The sequence below is a fragment of the Pezoporus occidentalis genome, unplaced genomic scaffold (genome assembly GCF_034315485.1).
Source record: "Pezoporus occidentalis ecotype Australia unplaced genomic scaffold, CSIRO_AGI_Poc_V1 ctg81, whole genome shotgun sequence".
Lineage (NCBI taxonomy): Eukaryota > Metazoa > Chordata > Aves > Psittaciformes > Psittacidae > Pezoporus > Pezoporus occidentalis.
Window position 1 is genome coordinate 4671624 of NW_026916170.1, and position 23494 is coordinate 4695117.

At 37.8% G+C, this 23494-nt stretch overlaps 1 protein-coding gene across 4 annotated transcripts; it reads left to right on the top strand.

Moving 5' to 3' along the window:
* The first annotated feature begins 229 nt into the window (after positions 1 to 229).
* On the top strand, positions 230 to 23191 carry PRPS2 (phosphoribosyl pyrophosphate synthetase 2). Of its 4 annotated transcripts, none has more exons than XM_062603777.1 (8): positions 230 to 407; positions 10160 to 10343; positions 13006 to 13026; positions 16671 to 16769; positions 17246 to 17370; positions 20055 to 20228; positions 21283 to 21442; positions 22485 to 23191. In XM_062603777.1, the coding sequence occupies exons 1-8, from the start codon at positions 286 to 288 to the stop codon at positions 22575 to 22577; spliced, it is 978 nt and encodes a 325-aa protein (XP_062459761.1). In that variant the 5' UTR covers positions 230 to 285; the 3' UTR covers positions 22578 to 23191. The 4 variants fall into 4 exon arrangements, with proteins under 4 accessions (XP_062459761.1, XP_062459762.1, XP_062459759.1 ...); XM_062603775.1 differs by lacking the exon at positions 230 to 407 and adding an exon at positions 9200 to 9258; XM_062603778.1 differs by lacking the exon at positions 13006 to 13026.
* The last annotated feature ends 303 nt before the right edge of the window (positions 23192 to 23494 follow it).

Here is a 23494-nt window from a genome sequence, read left to right on the forward strand (position 1 = left end):
GAAGAGGAGGAAGAGGAGGAAGAGGAGGCCGGCTTTGCCCGGCTGAGCACGGCCCGCCCGTCCCCCCTAACGCCAGCGCTCAGCCAGCGACCAACAGCCGCCGCTACCTGTGCCCCACGGCGCCCCCGGCTGGCACCGCCCTCCCGGATCCGCCCGCCCCGCCCCGCTCCGCTGCAGCGGCGGGGCAGGGGAGGGCCCGCGGCGCCGGTTATTTGGCTCCGCAACGGGACCTCTTCGTCCTCTTTCTCGTCCCCACCGCAGGCTCACCTGCTCTCGCCTTCCACCATGCCGAACATCGTGCTGTTCAGCGGCAGCTCCCACCACGACCTGTCCCAGCGGGTGGCGGACCGGCTCGGGCTGGAGCTGGGCAAGGTGGTCACCAAGAAGTTCAGCAACCAGGAGACCAGGTGCGTGAGGACGGGAGCGGCGGGCATCGGGCCCCTTTCCCCAGCCGCCACCCCGTCACCTGCTGCTGCGGCCGACCGGGTGCACAAGCCTATGGGTTGGCCCTCGCCAGGTGCGGCCGCAGGGGTCCGGTGTGGTTAGGTGAGGCCTGTCCGGTCCTGGCTGACCCGTTCTCCGTCCCGCTGTAGGCAGAAGGGACCTGCGGAGCGCAGCTACTGCACCGGAGCTATTGCCGCTCGCCTGGGCTCCCTCTGGGAGCTGCTGGGCTGGGGAGAGGCAGCCCGGCCCATGCCAGGTGAAGAGCATCCTCCTGTGGGGTGAGGACGGTATGTGCTGCAGGCAGCCCGTCTGCAGCGTGAGCTTCAGCCCGCTGTTTGCAGATAGCTAGTTAAACGCTGATCGGCTTTATCTCCATAAATATAAAACCATCTTGAGTTTATGAATTACTGTATGTTATGCCACTTCCTAAGTAGGCTTGTATGCAAGTGGGTATAAGAGCAGGGTGGTGATGACTAGACACTTGAGAAAGAGCCTGGGTCAAATCACCCTTCAGGATTTGTTCCACTGGTCTTTACATTGTATCGGCGTGGTGGAGCAGCTGCAGCTCTGGTATGTTTCACCTCCTTAGTCCAAGACTGTTGGTCCTGTATGAGGATAATGGAGTTGTTACTATGGCTTTGGCAGACCCCTGAAAGTGCAGGTGTATTGGGTTTCTGGCCAGTCAGATGCAGGAAGTGGCTCTTACTACACTAAAAACCCTCTGTGAAGCCATAAGGACAGCTTGCTCAGACTCTCGGACAATGTGTTTGTCAGTGCTTTTTCGACCAGTATTGCCATTCTTCATTAGTTTGTCATCTTGGCTTTCTGACCCACCTATTTCATTTACTCATTTTTAATGAAGAATTTTAAAGTGAGGTGACAGCTGTATGCTCATCCCATGAACTGGTAAGACACTGCAGCTGCTTTTCTGTAAAGGTGATTGAGACTAAGCTGCCAGTTGATTCTGAAACACAAGTTCCCAACTGTAAGTAGCTGGCTAGTCTCTGAGGTTATCATATGTTGATTTTTATCTGTTCTTGTTCTGAATCTCCCAGGCAAACATGTTTTCATTGTTCCCTTTGAAAGATTAACATGGTGTATTCTAAAATTGCTCTCAGAAAGCTTGTCCTTCCATTCTGTCTACGTGTTTGCATTCTCAGTTTAATTGCTCTTGTTCTGGTTATGCTCACTGGCATTACTATAAACCCTCTTCCATTGGTGTTTATGCAACCTAATGTTTGCACACTCTAACTCTTCTATTCATTCCTGATTGAATGTTTAAATCTTCTTTCAAGCCTTTCCAGCCCCATACTCGCTTTATTGCTCTTTGATCTCTTTTCTGCATGGTAAAACTTAACTTGTGTATTTGGTTGCATGACTTCCTTGCTAATTTATGTCTAATTTTTTTCTGCATTTGTTCTCCAGAGACATTCAGTTCTGCTGTTTGCTGTTTTAAGCAGAGTTTAATTGATTTAGATTTTATCCAAGATAGACATTTATCTCCAAAGTTTACACATTCATGAGTCAAGTTAATTAAATTCTATGCTTCAGGGTACAATAATCTCTAGTCTGTCATTGCACCTATTTTTCTAGGTGTGCAATACTGACCTCTGCCATTAAACAAATAGGTAGTGGTGACTGCAAGGTGTCAGTGGTTTGGCTAATCTAGTAATGCCAATTTATTTTTTCAGGCAAGTAGGGATGTAGTATGGTATAGATATGAGGAACATATCTAATCTAAACATTATTTCTGGTTGCTTCTGTTGCAATGCTGACATTGTCTTTTTTTTCTATTTTTTTTTTCCTTAACATAAAAATGCCTTAACACTTTAAATCATTAAGTGTTTGGGTTTGTTTTCTTTTTTTTACAACTTCACACTTTTGCATTCTGAAATGAAGCTCTTGTTTCCCATTCAGCAAGTGTAGTTGTACCCACTATAATGTTTCAAGTGGGTAATCTTTTCAGTATCCTTAGCCATTATTTCAGAGTGTTGGCCTTCCAGTTTTGTGGACTGATGTTTTTAATTGGGGAAAAAAAAAAGGCAATAGTAATAAGGGAATTCATCAACAGTGTATTTGAAATTATACTACAGCTACAGTTGGTAAGATGTTTATGCTGAAGCATCTGGATTTTTCAGTCTGTAGGGCAAAGTTTTGTTGTGCATGTATGTAAACCAAAATCTACTTCTTGCTATATAATCCAGTCTTTTCTTTCCCCTCCTTTTTTTTCATGTTTAAATTTATAAACAAATGTACTGACATTATGAAATACATTTGCAGTATTGCAGAATACTAGAACCTGATAGTTAAAGTTCTCAGCAAACCTCAAACCTTCCCAATGGCACTCGGTCAAACCCCTTTGCAAACAGATAAGCCTGGGCCTGAGGGTCAACAAACTCTTGCCTTGTCAGATCTGTTCAGTTAGCAAGTTGCAAAGAAGATTCACCTTTCGTTAAAAATTCAGCTTTGCTGTTTGCTTCATTCTCTTAAATGTAAATTATGTGCAAATGGATAAATCTGTGCAGCCCCAGGCTAAATCCTTGTCAGAGTTCTGTCTGGAAACCATTCACTTGAGAACTGCAGGTAGCCTGGCTTGCAGAACAGAGTTGGGGGGAGAGTTGTTAAGTGTTTTGCATTATATTTGAACTCAAATGGGCTTAAGGACTCAGTCCTGATACATAGCAGACATGTGTTTGAGGAACTGAAGCTGTGTACCCTGAGGTTAGACAGGGATAGCACCACCACTGACAAGCACTGTAGCTAAATGGACAGATATATTCCCAACTCCAGAACATGTAAAATGGGAAAGTCTTTTTAATTTATACTGAGACTAGCATATCCAGCAATATCCTGGTTCTCTCCTGATTTAGGCATTCCGTATTCTCACAGGTCTGTAACAGAGAAGTGCAATCTCTATGCTAGAAAAAGTGAGGAAAATTGCTGGGAGACACAACCGCTGCCCCATTTTATTATTTTTTTTTTTTTACCTCTTCCATCTAGACTGTATTGAAATGCTTTCGTTCAACTGACTGTCAAAGTCAAGCAACCTTAACTAAAGCAGTGAGAGAGCCCCTCAATAATATCTGGTTGTAGAAGATAACTGTTTGGTATTCAAAGCTTGTGTGTCAATTAAGTGCCAGCCAGTGTAATGGTAGGGTGGCACCACCTTTTCACTTATCTGGTAAAATGGCAGGGCTGCTGCAGTGGGGGCTCAATCAGTTTATCTTCTTCAAAACCCACAAGCAACTGTCATTGGCAGTTTGGCCAGCTGGAGGAAGAGGAAAGGAATGGAAGTCCTTAAACAGGCATGTAGAAAGCTGTTGTGGCCTCAGCGTCATGGAGCTCTGTTTGACAGACATGTAACAGAAGCATATAAACGCTGTGAATTTTTTCACAGAATTATATCAAAATAATTTGAGATTGCATTTTATTTTAGTTTATGCACAATTAATCCCAGTGCAGGCCTTTTGACAAGCCAGCTGATATAAAAAAATGTCATTGAATGTACATGTCTAATTTAAAAAAAGATTTCTTGCAGTATATGGTATGCTTGCTTCTTTAAAGACTACTTATTTTATCTCTTCTTGAAACACTTGTTATTTTCAAAATGGAGAAACTGGAGTCATAGATGGTATCCTCTTACACACATAGTACTCCTACCCATTCTTGTGAGCTTCTTGTCAGTCACTGGCTGAAGTGAGTCTTTTTGCAGATTTTCTTGACAGAGCCATGAAGAAGGGAATTAAAGCCCTGCCTGGAACGTGTGAATTTGGATGCTGCCTACCAGCAGCTGCTGAGGATGAGTTGTTTCAGGAACATTGACTTAAGTGTACGCCATTCAGCTTTTAGAGGAAAATATGGGTTGACTACAAAGGGACACTGTCTGCTGTATGGGAACTGCTGTGTTGTTGGTATGAGGGCCATTTGTTTGTAAATAAATAAAACTGGTTTCTTGGACTGAAATTTAATCTTGGAAGATAGGAAAAAATGATGAAATCTTACAGGGGTGGACATGAGCCTATATTTCACACAAAGCTGGGTAATGAAAACGGTTTGTTCTATGGAATAAATACTTGGGGGGGGGGGCGGCAACAAACCTGGAAACATTGGTATCAGTGCTATATATCAGTGATGCACAGTTTGGCACCTGGCTGTAACATTTCTCTCCTATCTCCCTGTCATCATACTCCAACATTTCTACTGCAGTTGCCTTGAAAGAGACATGACCTCGCTATGTATCCTGTACCCTGGTTCCTTTGGGTTCAGCTGCTGTAAGTGCCATAAGCTGTATTACGCTCACTTGAGTATATGGTTATGGTGTTGGCAGACCTCTAATTGTGGAGTCAGCAAAGCTCAGTTCATAAACTGGTGTTAAGTCAGCTGAAGACAGTAGGAGTTAGGGACATTTTGGGTGTGAAGTGTCTCCATATCACCCACCCACTAAGTGACTCACAACCAGGGTTGTTGTGCTCTTGCCCTGTCACAGTAGAAGCAGCTGTTTCCCTCAGTCACTGCTTGCTTACACTGTCATGAGCAACGGGAGGCTGGGGAAACAGATGTTACCAGCTTGCTTGAGTAAGATAAAAACTGCTTCTGGATTGCACGCGCTTTGTTTATGTAGGGAATTGAAGATGCAGCAAATATGACCATTTATCACATTGTTTGTAGCTCTCAATCAGAAAAGGCCCAAAAATACTTCAAATCTGGTTTGAGATCTTCACTTTGTTGACCTGTGCACTTTTTATCTTTAAGTAAATGCTAAATGCTTGAAATGTAAAAACAAAAAATGACCCATGTGGGTAATGCTGACATGTCCCACGTATCCTTAGCTGCACAGTTTGGTACTCAGCCTTTGGAGACTGTGTATGCCTTCAGACTTGGTAGACCTTTGCTTCAAAATTTTTGAGGGTTCCTTTCAGACTGCATGTAGCTCAACTCAGAGGTGTTTGAGTGAAGGTGTTTCCTATTGTGGTGGCAAGCTGCGTGCCAGAGTGGAGGGTAAAGCAGCATTTCCCATCTTGCAGTGCTTGCCATGCCAGTGCCCACCATTAGAATGGGGCAGTTGTCAATGGAGATCTAAATGGGTGGTGGTCTTGGAAGTATTAAAATGAAACTGTGAGGAGATGATGGGTGCTGGGAGTTTCGGGATTCCTGTAGACTTAAAACCAGTTCCGGCATTTTTGTTTGTGGTTTTTGGCTTTGCTGGTACCCGCTTTATTATATATATTTATTTGCCCACTAAGTTGGAGGTCTTGTGCTAAAAGACTTTACTCTGCAAAATGCATTCCTGAAGGTAAGGGGTCAAGCACATACCATTGCTTAGTGCTTTCCATTGGCTGGGTTTCGGTTAATTGCAAATTCAGCATGTGGGTTTTTTTATCACTTTTGAGATATTGATACTTTTTGCACACTGTATAAGGACCCTTGACTTTAAATTCTGGCCTCTTCTCTCATTATTAAAAGTGCCTGAAGTACACATCTACTTTATTGGCACCTAAATTGCTTGTGAAATCTTACTTTTTGTAAACCATGGCTAGAAGCTTAATCTGTTGCAATTACTTTAAGAGGTACCTAGAGCTTTTTTAAATGCATGATTTGAACAGGATTGTATTTATGGAATTACATTATTCATCATTTTAGTCTGGCTCTGCACACTTATTCCCCTGCTTCCCCACAACCAGTTTTTTGTTTTTAAAATTCCCATTGCTGTAAGCAATGTACACTCTGTTGGGAGTGTACTATAAATCTGGCTTAGAAGGAGCTCAGCCTGCTGTTACTTCTGATTTTGAATTTTTCTTAATGGATGCTTCAGCTCCTGAGATATGTTTGTAACATGAGTGGGCTTTGAGCCTTATCCTTAGTTTCATGGCAGTTAATCTAACCAAGTTTCTACTTGTTAAATTGAACTCTCAAATTAGCCTTTGCAAGATGAAGGCAGACACCAACACTGAATCTTGGTTTTCATCATGTCCTGTCTTGTGTGTATCTTTCCTAGCTAGAGCCTTGTACTTGTGGATTCCAAGCAACTGGCCCAAATAAAATTAATTACTTCTTTGGGCTATTGATTTCTGTAATTTTTACTTTAAAGAAGAGCTGTGTGGTGTCAGGGCTTTAAATGTGCGGGTTCTGTTTACTCTTCTTGAATGAGAAGTTTATTTAAACTGAGTGTTACCAAATAGCTGAATTTGATTAAATTGCATAAAACAAACAGAGCTTGTAATCTTGAAGCACGAGCTTGTTCTTGTTGTCCTTCCTTTGCGTCCTCACTATGTGAAATTGTTTAAATAACCCCCTCAAACAGCTAATTTGGCCATGATATTGATGTTCCAAATGGAATTTAGTAGTAATGTTAATAACTGTCAAACAGTTGGACTGCTGCTAGGTTAGTGTGCTCTAATAGTTATTTGAGGCACAATACTTCAGATAACTGATAAGCGTAGTTTATAGTCCTTCACTGGTTGTCTGTTTATAGCTGAATGTATGGAGGCAAAAAAGGGGGGGACAAAAAAGCTCCAAACCCAAACTACCCTTTCCCAAAACAAAACAAACAGCAACCCAACAACAACAACAAAACATCCAGAAAAGTCCCAATGTGCTTAGTATGGGCTATGTGATGGAATACTTGCAACACAATGACTTGTTATCTTTTACTGTGTAGCTTGATGAAGGTAAAATAAGCAGCTCTGTGTCATTGGTTGAGTCTACATAATACCTCTCAGTACCAATCTTTGAGAAGGCTGACAATTAGAGATACTGATCTGTTGCACAGCTGTCTCCAGTTGACTGGGAGAAGATCTTTTCGCAATAATTGCATTACGCCATTCTCTGGCACCTTTTAGCTGGGTTATTCCTCAGTGCTATGCAAGTATTAATTTAAGAGTAATTTATTCTGCACATGACTTCTGTGTGCTAGAAAAGGCATTTATATATGCATACATACATATATATATATATATATATACATTCACAATTCTGTGTGCCAAATAAGTATGTCATTCTGGCCTGAAATGCATAATCAAATTTTTTTCAAATGCATCAAGAGAGAAAGTAAAAGCATTTCCATTTTCAAAGTTCTTTACAAAATGAAAAAGTTACTGCTAGCCCAAGGTCATTGAAAAGATAGTAGTTAATGGCAATGGAGGAAGCATCCTTTCAGGTGCATTGTATTAACCAGATCTATATTTATCTCAAAGTATATTCCCTGACCTGGTATTTCTTAGCAGCATGCTTAGAAATCACTGGGTTTCTAAAGGAGCAAAACAACTCTGAGTGTTATAATTTAGTGTTCTTTGTGTGTATAACAATCAGTAAGATCATGTATTTTTGTCATTCAGCAAAATTTTCCTGTTACATGTGTCTATGAAAATAATGGTTAGGTTGGTTTCTTTTCCTCTAAATACTAAGATCTTGTTCTGCCCTTCTTTTTCACTCCAGTAATAGTCTCCCTGAAAATGAATTTGGGTTTTTTTTCTTAGTCTTTTTCTTTTTTCTCTTCTTTGTAATGGATTCCAAGTTAATTTCCAGAACTGGAGAGTAACTTCACAGTCTTGGGTTGAGAGAGGTGTCATGGAGCTTTTGCATCTGGTGGTGGTCTTCTTTGTACCTATTCCTAAGGCGTGGTATGTGACAACACTTGTTATTAAGCTGGTCTGAGTCAAGTGACAATTATTATTTTTTCAGAGCCCTCATAGTGATAACCTTGAATCTGTAATGATGATCGAGGCTGTCTCCATAAGCTAGTGGGTAGATGCTTTACTTGAAGCTGGATTTGTGTGATCAGAAACAATGTCAGGTTTCTCTATTTATTTGTTTATCTGGCTTTGTCTATTCTTCTGAGAAGCGGACCTCTGATATTCCAATACCAGACCTGGTTTTGGTAGGGTTTCTAATTAAGCCTCACCAGTATATTCCAATCATGGAATATACTTCATGTCTTGCTGAATTTACGTTATATTGACCAAAATTTTTTCAGCTTCACTAAGGAAAACAAATGAAGAATATATTTTGATTGAAATGGTTTTCTCTGAACAGCCCTATTCTGTTGATCAAAAAATTGAACAGGGAAGTAACAGTTCTATAACCAAAAAAATTGTCTTTGCCAAAACGGAAACCTCCAAAAGGTTTCCTGGATTAACACTGACATAATCTGTAGATGACACTGTCCCTGACCACCTCTGTCCTTCCTGGTGTTTGCTAGATTGTTTGCTTTATTTTGGCCTTAAGAAAACCTGCTAGTGGCATTGTTAGGCAAAAAATGGGTTTAATTAAGGACAAAAAATAGGATCTTTTTATGGCTTCTTAGGAAGTGCAGAGGAGTCAAATAAGGGGGATGGGAGCATGGACTCAGCTATCTTGAAGGTAATATATCAGATGTTTGCATGTCATTAAGATGCTTTTAAGCAGTAAATTCCTTTCTGTTTTCTGTCTTAGTGTTTTTGAAAGTTAATGAGTCTTACACAGCACCCTGAAAGCTGGTAAACAAAAGTTGTTCAGATTGTGTTTGACTAGAACAGGCCTCAGCACTGAAGGACTGTGAATAATCAGAGAAATTACTCTGTTCACATCTGGGCTGTTTGGATAGTTTCCAGCTAGAAGCTTTTGCTTATTTGTGTCTTGGGTAAAGATGCAACCTTTTAAATAAGGGCCCAAGGTATTTTAGCGTTTAATTATGAAGACTATCTTAGTAGAGCATGGGTTTGAAAGGTCTGATTGTCTCATTACTTGGGGAGTCTCTATGTTTCTTGTACATTGTGCATGGATTCAGGGAAAAATGAAGATTAGTCTGCTGGGTTTGTGTAACTTCTGGAGTAACAGGTATGAAAATTCAGTGTGGTTCAACTGTTGATTTATCTTGCTTGGGTCTAGAATTCAAAAAGAATCCATATTCAACAGATTTATTTTAATTTTCCTGTTTATTTATAAGGTCTATTTTTTTTTTTTATTTCTGTGGTGAAAGCAGTGAACTGTGCCAGAATTTGCCTTGAAGTCTGTAGAACAAAGTAACTCTTAGATACTATCATAAGGAACCACAGTATGCAAGCACAGTTACAGCAAATAGAACAACTGATGCAACGTAACAATTGAGGCATGGTGAGCTGTTGATAAGGAGACCTCTTTGTTTTTCTCTATTTTTTTTATTATTTTTTAAAAAGTAATTTACTTGGACATCATGGTATACATTTTAACTAGACTTCTGGTTTTGAGGTGTAGTTATACTTCTCTCTTGTAAAATGCAGTAGTTTCTTGAATTTAGTAACAATTATAATAGAAAAATAATTGCCCTTTTTAAGGAGAAGTTTTGATGCATGTAGCACTTAATACTCCAAAGCTGGCCCTGTTTCTGTACTTTCTAGGTTATTCTTTAAATGGTCATCTTGGGAGATGGCAAGCAGACAGAACATACAGACGGAACAAATGGCAGTATCAAATTAAATAAAAATCTGAGCTGCATCAGTACTATAGCCATAAATTACATGTCGGTTGGTGCATACCTTATGAAGACCAGATTTAGGCTGAAGTAAATTTTAGACTGGCTTACATTGAAATAAACATTATATCAAGGAGAGAGTTATCCAAATTGCAGAGAAAAAAAATGTTACGCTAAATGGGGATAAACCTGTAGAAGTTTATTAAAATAAAACTTTTTTTTTCCTGTTCTTTAATAATGTTTTTCCAGTATTTCAAGTGTTTAAATGGTCATCTCCTGCTCTTTCAGTGTAGAGATTGGTGAAAGTGTGAGAGGAGAAGATGTGTATATCATCCAGAGTGGCTGTGGAGAAATAAATGACAACTTAATGGAACTGCTTATCATGATCAATGCTTGCAAGATTGCATCATCCTCCAGAGTGACTGCTGTAATTCCATGTTTTCCATATGCCAGGCAAGATAAGAAAGATAAGGTAGGCAAGAACTGTGTCATTTTGGAATGCTTTTTTTCAGCTTGTTCACTTGAAATTTTTTTTTGAGATGAAACCTATTTTCATAAATATTTAAGTGATTTGAAAGATTTACTTGGCTTTTTCATCCTTTTTGGTAAAATGTTAAATTATTTCATATACAGGTGAATGAACTGAGACAATTTTTTTTTTTTTTGCTTGTGTTTTGATAATTGATTTTGCTTCAGTTTGAAAAAGTAGTTACATCCTATGTGTGGGATGTTGCAGGGTACTTTGCTAGCAAAACTCACCTTACATAATTGCTTTTCTTGCTTTTCCTAGTTTGTTGTGGGGCTTTTTTTAACCTCTATATATGAAAAGAGCACACCCTTTTAAACATTTTAATTGCATGGAATGAAATCCTTAATTTGAAGTGCTATTATAATTATCTAGATGGGGTTTATGCTATATGATTAAACAGAAAGCCAAATGGAACAAACTGATTAAATCTGCAATGCATAATAGTACTTAATAAAAACTTTTTGCTGCAAGGCAGATAAAAAAATTTTTTAATAATTTTTATTGATGCAGACCAGAAGTTGTATGTAAACGCCATAAATATCCATCTGATCTTAGTGCCTTTTTCCTGAATTTGATCTGCCAGAACTGATGACTAGACCAGTTCAGCCAAGTTGGTAGCACAGTAACAGATTCTGTGGCAAGCTAGTTTGGTTTTTAAAAAATAAGGAACTAAACATTTTTATCTCTATCTATATATACCTAGATATATATATGTACACAGAGGAAACTTGTAATATGTTATGTGAATGTTCTTTCGCCTAATCTCGCTTGAAAATACTTAAAAGAATAAAAGTGAATTTGGCATTAAAGATAGGATTGAAGTGGTTTTTCTTTTTGGAAGATTACACCTCTCCTATACTTCCTGTAAATAGCCCCCTCCTTTTCACTTTGGACACCAAGCAAAGCATTCTGAAAGCTTTCTCTTGTTCTTTATACTGTTTTCTATAAATACATAACAGTACTGAAAAGTAATGCAGGTGCTAAAAATAATTGCAGATATTACAATACATGTAGTGCTCAGCTGGTGATGTCTGACAACAAAACTAAACAGAGAAAAGTTACTTTCTGATATACTCATTCTTTAAGTGCAGGATCTCTAATACCATACTAATATTATCAAGACTTCCTCTCTATACTTCCAAAAGCAGAATTCAGGAGTTAGACAGTAGCTCCCTGTTCTTTGCTTACATCTTTGAGAACTTCATTTTTGCTGTGTTTTGTATTTAATAATGCTCTCCCTTGATCAGGAGAGCTGAAATACTACTTTTTATCAGAAGAGCTTGAAAAGGAAGAAATAAACCTTTTGTTGAAAGGGAAGGAGAACACATCACCATGCTTTGATTTCCAAATTAATATTAGAAGATTCTGCTGGCCTATCCTATGTTCTTGGTGTGGGAAAAAGCTGATTATGTTCCAAGATTTCCGTGTACCTAGGTTATGCCTTATCAAGGTTACCCCGAATCCATGTGGCAAACTTCCAAGAGACACTTAAAACCCACAGTGTTATAGCCAAGCATGCCACCCAGGAGCATTTTGTCTTTTGGAAATGCCATCGGAAGATGGATAGCTGATGAAAGTGATTTTTTTTATTAACAGAATTTGAACATTGTACCAGACGCTTCTCTGGGTGTCATTGTGTTCTCCTGCAATTCTAGGCATGCCATTTCTTTTTTTTATTTCTTTTCTTTTTTTTTTTTTTTTTTAAACCTCTGTTTTGCAATTGAAAAAATGTTTGCCATCTTTGGAAATTAACCTTGGTAGTTGACCTCCATGTTGCAAAATAAGCTATAATATAGCTGTCAACATTGGGCAGCTTATTGAAAGGGAGATCTTTCCTCCTGCTCGCTGTTGGGATTGCATCACATCATTTGGTCTTTGACCCATGTTGAGTGCAAAAGTTGCATGCTGCCTGAAATATCAGTGAAGTGCCAGCCATTTTCTTGCTATGGTTGTCACAGTTTTTCTTCCCTCAGGTGAAAGATATTGCTGTAGTCTGCTTGACTATGAAGTGAAGCAGTATAATCTTCATTAAACTGTTTGCTGTTTTCTGCTTTGAATTTAAGTTGTTGAGTTTAATCCACAAACAACTAAATAGACTGAGTCCTTGCTGCTTGAAATAACCCTTTATTATGCATCCCTCTGTTGCAGCTATGATTGCTGAGAACAATGAAAAAGCTCTTTGTTTATCTAAGGAAAGGGCCTTGCAGTAAAAAATCATGTTCTGCACAAAACCTGTGTAATCTACTCTGGAAATTTCAGCATTAAACCTGAACTATTTAAATGAGAAACAGAGGTTAAAAACAAAAAAAAAAAGCTTACTGAAAATCATAGAAAAGTTGGTAAATTACTTTGGATGCAATCAAGTACAGCTGTAAACTGGAATACTTCTGAGACACAAGCTAGCCAATTTAACAATAGCTCAGCTGTATCTGTGCTTTGGCCATAGCTGCATTTATGCATCCTCTAATTATGCTAACCTTCCAAGCCATGGGCAGGACACACTTATGTAGGATGCTGCAGAGATGCCTTTGACTTAGTTAGAAGTAGAGTGACAGGCAAGTTTGGTGTTCTACAGCTCATGTAACTTTGTTTTTTTGATTTGTAGAAGGGGTCCGTGGAGCGTTGGGTAGGTATCCTTTTTTTTTTTTTTTTTTTTTTTAATCTAACACTATGTATTTCCATTAATATGGCCTTAAAACGGTGAAACTTACTATTTACATTATGTATAACTAGGAACATTTTTGGTTTCACTTCCTGATTTCAGCTGTGTTTCACCTAGGCCATGACAGTAATCCTGTGGAATAATTTGCTACTGGAAAACTCTTGGTTTCTAGTTAAAAAGTTATCTGGGCATTCAAGATAATGGCTGTCAACTTCTGAAGCATCAAAGTATATCTCATTTTTTAAACAATAAATTTTGGCGGTACATTAGTGAACATTCAGTATCCGTACACTTCACAACTGGCTTTCCTGGAAGTGAAAGTTCCAGTTATAAATCTTTGGGGTTCCTGGATTTTTTTTTTTATTATTTTTTAAATTTTTTTTGGTTGGTTGGTTGGTTTTTGGGGTCTGTTTTTTTTGTTTTTTTTTTTTCCTTCAGGATGGATGTGATTCATTTTGAGCAAGACAATTTAATAAGATGTTTAAAGGCAAGAGAGCTTTAATCTTGATGAACAATTTTTACTTTCAGCTATATGTCCTTTGCATGGTTACTCTTGTGAGGTTTTTCATATTAGCTTTGTCAATTCTCCCCCGCCCCTGGTAATTACAAGAATCACAAATAAATTTCTAATGCATCACTAAGGGAGAAATCATTTATATAACTTGTTAAACTTAAGTGGGGAATTTCCTTAGAAACCAAAAACTGATTTTGTTTTTTACAACTTAGCTTCCATACATAATGTAATGTTGTGTTTCACACTAATTATTCTGAAACTAATCTTAACTTGTGACAAAGAATGGAACAATGAAAACTGTGTATCTCTGTGTCCTTGCCTCTTTGATCAGAAGCAAACTTTACAAACTCAAAATCTTGAGTTCTTATATACCTTTGTCATTTAAGTTTGAGTAACAAGGCTAGGTTATCTGAGGTTCCCATGAATATAGTGCCTTTGATTTTAAAATAATCTACAATTTGGGTCATACTGTAGGACAAAATTTATTTTCTAAGCAAGCAATCAAATCTGAAATCCTTTTGAACATGTGTGGTTTTTTCTTTTAATGCACAATTTTGTGTGAAAGAAACTGTCAGATAGCTGCAAACTTCATTTGTCTTAATCTCCTATTAGCCCATTCTTGAGAAACAGGTGTTGGTGTCTGGCTGTCTTTCCTTTCAAGACCCTCTGTCCACCAACACGTAGGCAATCTGTGACGTGTGCATATCTGCTAAAACCAGTTACCTAGTGGTAAAACCTTCAAGTTCTTCCTTCTGGGAAGGCAGCCTGCAAGGCCAGCAACTGAAAGAAGTACCAACTGGTAATGTATTCATTAGTATTTGATGGAGGAAAGTATTTTGTTTTGGGTTTTTTGTTGTTTTTTTTTTTTCATTCGTGATTCTCATGATATTGATACTTGAGACAAACTAAGCGGTATTCACATTGAAAAGAAATAGAAAAAAAAATAGAAGCAAAATTCAGTGTGCTGAATGGAGAGGAAATGGCAAACTACATTCTGGGAAGAAGGTAATCCGCCTTTAGCAGCAAGCCTGACCTAGTTACTTGTTTCTACTGGAGAGGGTGGTTCTGGTTTGCCATCCTCTTTTCCATTTGAGCTGTCTCATCTGGCTGCTGTGGGTTCAGAGAAGTCCCAGTGGTAGTGGTAGAAGTATATAGCTTTGGAAGAAGGTATGGGGAAAGCAGGGGAGCCAACCTGTAGTTTCAGCATCACCAGTTGGTCCAGTTTAGCTCTGACATCAAAACAGATCTTTGCAAAAAGCTGATAAGAGAACACTGATAGAATCAAAAAAGCAGACACTAAATTTTTGTTTTATTAGATGTTGCCAATAATTTGAGAAGATTTTAAAGCCCAGCTTAAAAATGTCCATTTGTACTGCTAAGACGAGCTCAAGTGATCAAGAATTTGAGTGGTGTGAACCAAATATTTACTACTAATAATAGAAATATCCAGAAAGCTTTGGCCAACCTGGACCTTACAGAACTGAATTTAAATGAGGGGCAGCATAGTCTTTAGTAACTGGAAAACAGTCCAGGCTGAAGATAGCAAGCTCTTACATAAGCTATATGCATCTGAATTGCAGACATCTAGAGAAGTGCTAGTTGTTGCTTATCTTCTGTGCATCTTAAACAGACCAAATGATGGTGATGTTCTATGAAATACAAACCCTAAAAAGGATGGGTTTCGAAGTGAAGAATTTCTGTCCTGATGGTGATAAACTTGATCCAGCCATAAGAAAGACTACATCTCACTTGATTTTCTGAAAGTATGCTGGCAATCTGCAGGTTGAAATGGAAATGCTGAGTTTCCACCTAAAATAACAAAAGTTTTGAGGAAAATAGTGGCTCTGATACGACATGGGGAGAAAAGCATGCAGGTTAAATTGGCAGTAGTTCAGCTTGTTTTAGGTTATGCCCTCGAGCATCAGTGGAAGGACAGCAGAGATACTCTGTGTGTATGGAGTGGAGGCTAAATGAGACTATTTGATAAAGAGATGTAGCAGGAGAGAATACTATGCCAGCAGAAAACTAAGTCTGGCAATGTGATGGAACCTCTGAACTGCAGTTCTGCTTTCATGCTAATGTTATTGCCTGCTATTAGCCTTATTTAAAGATCAGCAAGAAGAGAACAGGAGGTTTTGTTTAGTACTTCTGTTAGAGAAAACTGTTAAACATAGGGACACACAGCTGGTTTTAGAGCTTAAAAGAAAAATTCTGAGAAAGCTTTATAGTTGCTAAAAAAAAGTGAAATATCTTCAAGTCACGATTTTCCATTTTCTTTTTCTTTTTTTTTTTTAATGCTGCTCTTTGTTCTGCATCCTTGTCGCTTCTCAAAAAGCTCTTACCATTGGCATTAACATTGCTAAATATATTTTTGTTGGTGTTCTGCTTTTCTGTTTTGTTTAGTTTGTTGGGTTTTGTTTGTTTTGGTTTACTTGGTTGTTATGTTTTTTTTTCCATCCCCTTGCCCCCTGTCCCTTTTGGGAATTCTAGACTCATAATTGCATCCAACAGTTAAACCTGAATTAGCAAAAAAAAAGAATAAATAAATAGGCTGGGGTAGAGGACCCCTGCCAACATGGGTCTGTTACAAGTTTTACTATATCCTGAAGAAATGCTTGATTATCTTTTAAAGCACTATTTTCAAAAGTTGGGTTCACTCTGCCTTCAATCTTTGGGTTTGGAAAGGTTTTTAAGCAGTTACAGTTTTTCAAGAATTAGGTGTTAATGTAGGGTAGTAACTTAGAGAAATGGAGATTATCCAACTTTCTGCTATAGGAAAGCTACCTGAAAGTTTTAAATAGAAGAAATTGGAAACTATATCTCCAATTTATCTGCTTGTCAGTCTAATTACTAAAAAGCATTATTAGGCAGACAGTGCAGACTGATTTAGATATTCTTAAATGTTCTAGTGAGTTTTGAAACCCTGGTAGCAAAATTAGCTATTGACATACTAGTTCAGCTAAAGTTCTGGAGCTCTCCATATCTAGATTCCAAATATTCTAAAGGAGAAAATCAGTAAAAGTAGCTAAATTTCTGGCTCCTTGCATCTAGTTGAAATAAGTTTAAATTTAAACATTTTTGCTTTATTTCCCAGAGTCGTGCTCCAATCTCTGCAAAACTTGTTGCTAACATGCTGTCAGTTGCAGGGGCTGATCACATCATCACCATGGACTTGCACGCTTCTCAGATCCAGGTACCTATCAGTTCTTCATAACTGTGGCTAGGGGCTCTACTGAATTAGTGTGTGAAAGGTTAATGTAGGAGATTCCATTTTTGCTGTTCAAGTAATGCTGACTTGCCCATATTGAAATACTGCTGTGCCTGTCAAGCTGTTTAAATTTATGGAAATTAATTACTCACTGAATTTTTTGAGAGCTTTTCATAACTTGAACTTGGCTACCTTCAGGCACTTATCTTTTCTGATTTTTATGTCATTTGAGAACAGCTGTTCTTTATTTCATTACTGTTGGGTGAAATTTTTAGAGGCCTTAATATTTGTCTAACTTCTGCTGCATTTGATAGTAATATAGTGCAGAATTAGACCAATATGAAATACTAATTAAAGCTCTCCTATACATGAAAGGCAAAGGCTTGATTCTTTCCCTGTATCTTTATTCCAGATAAGACATAAACATATATTCATTAAATTCTCTCTCTTTTTTTGATTAGGGTTTCTTTGACATTCCAGTAGATAACCTGTATGCAGAACCTGCAGTGCTGCAATGGATTAAAGAGAACATCTTGGAGTGGAGAAATTGTATCATAGTTTCACCTGATGCAGGTGGTGCAAAAAGGTACTATACAAGCCTAAAAATATTAGTTTCCCAGATAGCTAGTGGTTAATGAAGTAGTTTGTCTTCATTCTTCTATCAGCTATGCAAGATAGATGATACATCACTGATTAATCCAAACTGCATTGTAAAAATAACAAAGCTAGTTCTTCCAATGTTGTGTTCATGCTTGAAAACATCCAGGAGCTTTCTATACTCTAAAGAAAATCTTTTTCTCTTTCCCTGGCTATGGCCTCATTAGCTGAATCCCTCCACAGGAGGGAAGAGATTTTTCCTGCTGCTTGCTTCTTTAGTCCAGTTGCTGCACCTCTTCCTGCTTCGCTCTGGAATTGCCTAAGCTTCTCTTCTCTGTCAAAGCATATGGCCTATCCCCACTGTACCTGCTGGCATTTAGGTAAGAGCTTGCTTGAGTCATGTTTCTTTTTTTTTTTTCTTTATTACTGCATTCCAGCTGCGTAAACCTATTGACCCCAAGTTGTGCACTATGAATACTAGAAAAAGGAAGTGAAGTTTTGACTGGCAAAAGGTGAAAGTAAAAAGGGTAATTAGTTGGTGTGTTTTTCCATTCACAGCATGCATTTCTCATTTAGCAGACTCTCTTTTATTTGGTAATCTAATGAGTATAAACTAATGGAGAACCAGGCTGGCTGGTGAGGTGATGAAGCATGCCACTAAGGCAAAATGGTTATTCTCAAGTTTTAATGGTCACACTCCTTCTACAAGCAAAAGACAAATGAAGTAAGAATCCTGTAACCCCATAGTAGTTTAGGTGTTTGGATGTAGCATGGGGAAAAATGTGGAACACTCCCATAATTTGATTTTTAGTTCAAGTCTTTTGGTTTGTTGTGAGTGTTCATAGAATTACAGAATACTTTGGGTTGGAAGGGGCCTTCAAGTGTCATCTAGTCCAACCCCCCTGCAATGAGCAGGGGCATCTTCAACTAGATGAGGTTGCCCAGAAACACATCCAGCCTGGCCTTGAATGTCTCCAGGGATGATGCATCCACCTCCTCTCTGGGCAGCCTTTTTACCACCCTCATTGTGAAAAAAATTTCTTCCTCACATCCAGCTTGAATCTCCCTTCTTTTAGTTTAAAATTGTTTCCCCTCATCCTATTGTATCAGGCCCTGCTAAAAAGTGTCTCCCCAGTTCATGTTGCAATAATTCATAGGAAGTAGGACTGCTTAGAGTTCCATAGCTCTTCCTGTTTAGATGAATCAAGTTAAGGATGTGAAGAATAGAAACCATAGAAAACATTCTAAAATCCATATAGCTCAGCCAATTAAATTTCTTTGTTCATTCCTATCTGGATACTGTAGTTTTCGTTTTTTTTTTTGTTTGGGATTTTGTTGGGTTGTCTTGTTGGTTTTGTTGTTGGCTTTTGTTTTGTTTTGTTTATTTAACTAAATGCAGCCTTTGCTTAGAATTCAAATGGGAAGATAACATTTTTTTCCTCTAACAAATATTTGTATATTACCAGTTTGATAATAAGACACTATTTTTTGAGGACCACTTTCACTGTATTTAACATAGTCTGTCTTTAGTACCTTTCTGTTGTAATGCAACCAAGCAGTTTTGAAGTGGGAAAAGATGTTGCTTTCAATAAATTCACAACTGCTTCTTCACTTCCATTAATGCAATGTAAGCAAAATGGTTTGGCCTTTCCATGTAAAACATGCAGACCTTCAAAATATTTGGGTTAATGAAAAGTGAATAAAATGTGAATAAAGTTTGTCTTAAAATTTAAATCTGTAAGGATTAAAGAAACATTTAAAAAATGTTCTTTCAGTAATTTAAAATATCTGAGTTTTGGTTTTTTTTTTTACCATTTGCTTGTTTTTCTAGCTTATTAAATTTTGTGACTGAAATAAGGGATGCAAATTCTGTTAATATCTTAATTTCACTGAGGTCTTGCTATGAAATTGCACAATTATTCAGAAAAAATGCCAAACTTGGGGCTTTTGTTTATCACTCAGTTGTTGAAATACTGTAACAGCACCTTTGTATTTAAGTAGTAAGGAAGTAAAACTATTCTCTTAGCTGTGTATGTTAATAACCTTGTTGATAACGTTCTAAGCATCTTTTAAAAAGACAGCCTACAAGGTTGCACCAACACAGAAAATGCACAGTATTGTTTACCCCTGTGTCTTCGTACCCACCAGCTCTGGTATATTAAAAAACCTGAAAAAAGCAGTCAGAAGTTTGCAACAAATTGTTTGTTATTGGAAGTTTGTCTGGCCACCAGAGGTCACCCTGAATAGTTTTAACAGATCTTTGTCAAGCAGATGTCTGCTGAAGGAATTACTAATAAAGGTAGTGGATTACTATCAAGTACTGCTAAAAGGAATATTAATCACTATTAAATGCTTTGGCTTTTTTCCCCTTTGGTTTGTTTTCACATTTTTTTGCAATGGTATTTTCAGTTAGCGAATGCTGCAGTACATACTGGTGTAGGTTTAAAATTGAGGCTGCTTCTACTTCAAGTGTCTGTCACTAGGTATTGCAGCAGTTTAATAAAACCTTGTGTGTAGCTGAAATGTGTTCAAATCCAGGCACTTAGCTTTTGCTGCAGTAATTTCTAAGCCAGAAAACATAAAAACTGTGGCTTATGACAAATGCACACTATGGCTCTGCTTTTTCTTTTAAAATAATCTTCTAAATATGCTGTATTTCATCCTGTAATTTAGGGTTACTTCAATTGCTGACAGACTGAATGTGGAATTTGCTCTCATTCATAAGGAAAGAAAAAAGGCAAATGAAGTGGACAGAATGGTCTTGGTTGGTGACGTGAAAGACCGAGTAGCAATTCTTGTTGATGATATGGCTGACACCTGTGGCACAATATGCCATGCAGCAGACAAGTAAGTGTCGTTATGAACTGGCCCACTGTCCTGCTACACTGTAACTTGCAGATAGCTGATGAATGAGGTTGCTGTGGCCTGAATGCTTATAACCCAACCTGATGTTTGTAGCGTGAAGTAATTGTGATCCTGGAGTCTATAGGTTGTAGTCCTGTGGTCAACTAGTGTCCCCCTTTAGAATGTGGAATTGAGAATATATGTACAGAAATATAGTATCTGTGTTTAGAAAGAGGACAGAATAAAGAATGAGTCATTTAACTTGGTACACACCTTGTCACAGTGCATCCTCCTTGTAGGTTGCAGCTACTAAACCTATTGCTGAGAACGAGCAGAAAACTTTGATTCTGTTGAGTCATTCAAAGTGAAATTATGTTTCTGTGGTTTTGTCATGGATATTTTTTGGTTTGGGTTGTGTGTGTTCTGTTCGGGTTCTGTTTTTTTTTTTCCCCTATCTTACTGTGCTTATGCTGTGATCTTATAAAATACCACTCGTTGAGACTGATTCATCCACAAGGTGTTCTGGTTCTTGGATTTAAACTTATTTTTTCCTCCTGTGCTGCATTTCACTCTGTTTGGATGAACAGCATGTTTTCCCGCAACCCTGCAGTAAGCTAGGCTTTTAATTATTAACATTTCTTCTTCCTCTAACTCTTCCCAAGCAGAATCATTTGAATTGCAAATGAAAACAAAGGTGGACAATAAGGCAGGCACAACAGACTTGTGAATACTGCCATAAAACCTATTTTATTTTTGCCTGATTAAGATAGAAAACTTGTCCCAGTATTCAGTTGTATCTTGTGTTAATACATACAGCATTTTAGATTAGTATCACTACTACTGGAAAGAGCTGTTTAATTAGCAGGGGGGGTTGTGAGCCTTATATGAGTGGAAAGTTTTAAATTCTCTGAATTAATTTGTAGATATTTGTATATTGCTGTAGTTTCCAGGAGGAATTTGTGTGTAAAATGTATTTTGCGGAGATTTGTATCTGGCTTCATCTGTAGTCATGTATGTAAACAGACGTGACAGCATACTTTCCCGTTGTGTTCTACAGGTTGGTATCTGCTGGAGCTACTAAAGTTTATGCCATTCTTACACATGGCATCTTTTCTGGTCCTGCTATTTCTCGGATTAATAATGCATCATTTGAGGCTGTTGTGGTAACTAACACAATCCCCCAAGAAGAGAAAATGAAACACTGCCCAAAAATTCAGGTACCCTAGTGTTTGTCATCTGTTTAAACTCTGGATTTGTGTTTTACTGTTCACTGATGCTAGAATTTGTACCCCAAGAGCAAAATAATATTCTAAAAGACATTGTTTGCAGAACATCTTGCCAAAATATGCCTATGAACTGTTTTAAGAGGATTTGGGTGGTGCAATAGAATATTGAAAATATTTGGTATTTGTAGCTAATAGAGTATGTGTATCTGTGAAAGAGTGGCAAATGTAAAACTGGGGTTTTAGTTTGTTCAGGTTTTTTGTTTTGTTGTTTTTTTTTAATCAGTATTAATCATACAATATTTGTATGTAGGAGCTCAAGTTAGCTACGTTATTGTGGATGCCACAGAAACCTTCAATTTATTACTTTTTTTTCTTAAATACACTGAAGAAAATGCCAAGATAACAAAAATGTGTTTCTTTTCAAAAACCAAATGAAAGTACAAAGTTCACTTAAGTTAGTAGGTTTTGCACATGGTTGTTCTGGGAAGTCATGTGTGCCCTTTGGAGTTTTTCTGTACTACAGAGTGGAGGAAAACATAAAAGATTGTTGGGTTTTGTGGGTTCTGGGTTTTGTTTGGGGGTGTTTTTTTGGGTGGTTTGTGTTGTGGTTTTGTGGGTTTTTTAATTTTTTTTCAGGCAACACTGAATTAATGTTTTTTTTTTTTTTTAAATGTTAAGATTTATTTGGTATTTATTGAAACCAGAAAAGGTATACTTCCCTTAAACAGTATTTGTGTCCAGTGGACACTGCCATCTGATGGCTGGAATAGTTTTTTTGACTGCATGCCCTGCCCCAGAAGTTGCAGCAGTATTCCTGTGCAGCAATCTTATTCAATGCTTCCTTACTCGATTTTTCAGTTTCTGTTAATGCAGTTCTGATGTACTTGTTACGTATTTAATGCTTTAATGTTTATTTAATTCCTAGAAGAGGGACAAGAGTGCAATGATCAATTGTTTGTTCATATGCTTCTAAATGGTGTAGTTTATTGCTCTTGGCATGCTATAAAAGTTATCATCTTCATTTTTCTTTCAGTTTATTGACATTTCCATGATCCTGGCTGAGGCAATTCGAAGAACACATAATGGTGAATCTGTGTCTTATCTGTTCAGTCATGTACCCTTGTAACTGTAGGAGGTTACACTGCATTGTTGCAAAGGTCCCTTCAGCTAGCACTGTTGTTTTTAACAATGCATCTCAACCACAAGAAATTAATATCTTTGTACAATTCCAGAGCTTTTAGGTTTAATTATTTTATTTGTCTTGTAATTACCATTTGTTCTTTGTAAATGGGCAATAAATCTCAGTCATGCAGAAACATCATGAATTCCCTTGAGAGTCTGGAAGTCGCATGTAAGTTTTTTGTGTCTACCCTTGCTTTCTGCTAAGCTGCTGCTTCCATTTTCCTAGGTAGAACTCTACAAACTGTTTGTAAGACTTGATGAGATGTATGCATATAAGATCATGTTCTGTGTTAAGCTAAATGCTGCAGGCTTGGGTGTCTTGTATCTATTCATCTGTCAAACAAACAGCTGTTGGTTTTTGCTACATTTAACTACCATGAATAGCATTTTGTAAGCCCTAACAGAATGTAAACTTCATGTTAATTTTAAGGAGCTGTTGACACATCCCTAGTATTAACTGTTTCATATGCTTCAAGTTCTTGTTTTCCACAAGATGTATGTAGCTGCTGTTTTCTTTTGTAAAGCTCTCTTTACATTAAATTGTTTGCTTAACACCTATTCTGTGAAGTTACTGTCTTCAGTTTAAGATTAATGTGATAAGGTATTCCCAGGATGATCCATTTCATGTGTTTCAATAATAAGAACCAATCTTCAATCATCAACAATTTGGTTTAAATTTTGCTTTTTTCCTTTAATTTTTGACACTACTTGATTGATCATACAAATCATTAAATAGCAGTTTTCCTAGTAATATTGTAAAGGTTCACTATGCAAAGTCCAAACAGCAAATTTACAGTCTTCTTGCTACATAGGAAGAGTTTGTGCATATTAAGATTGTGTTCCTGCACCTAGATCATGGGA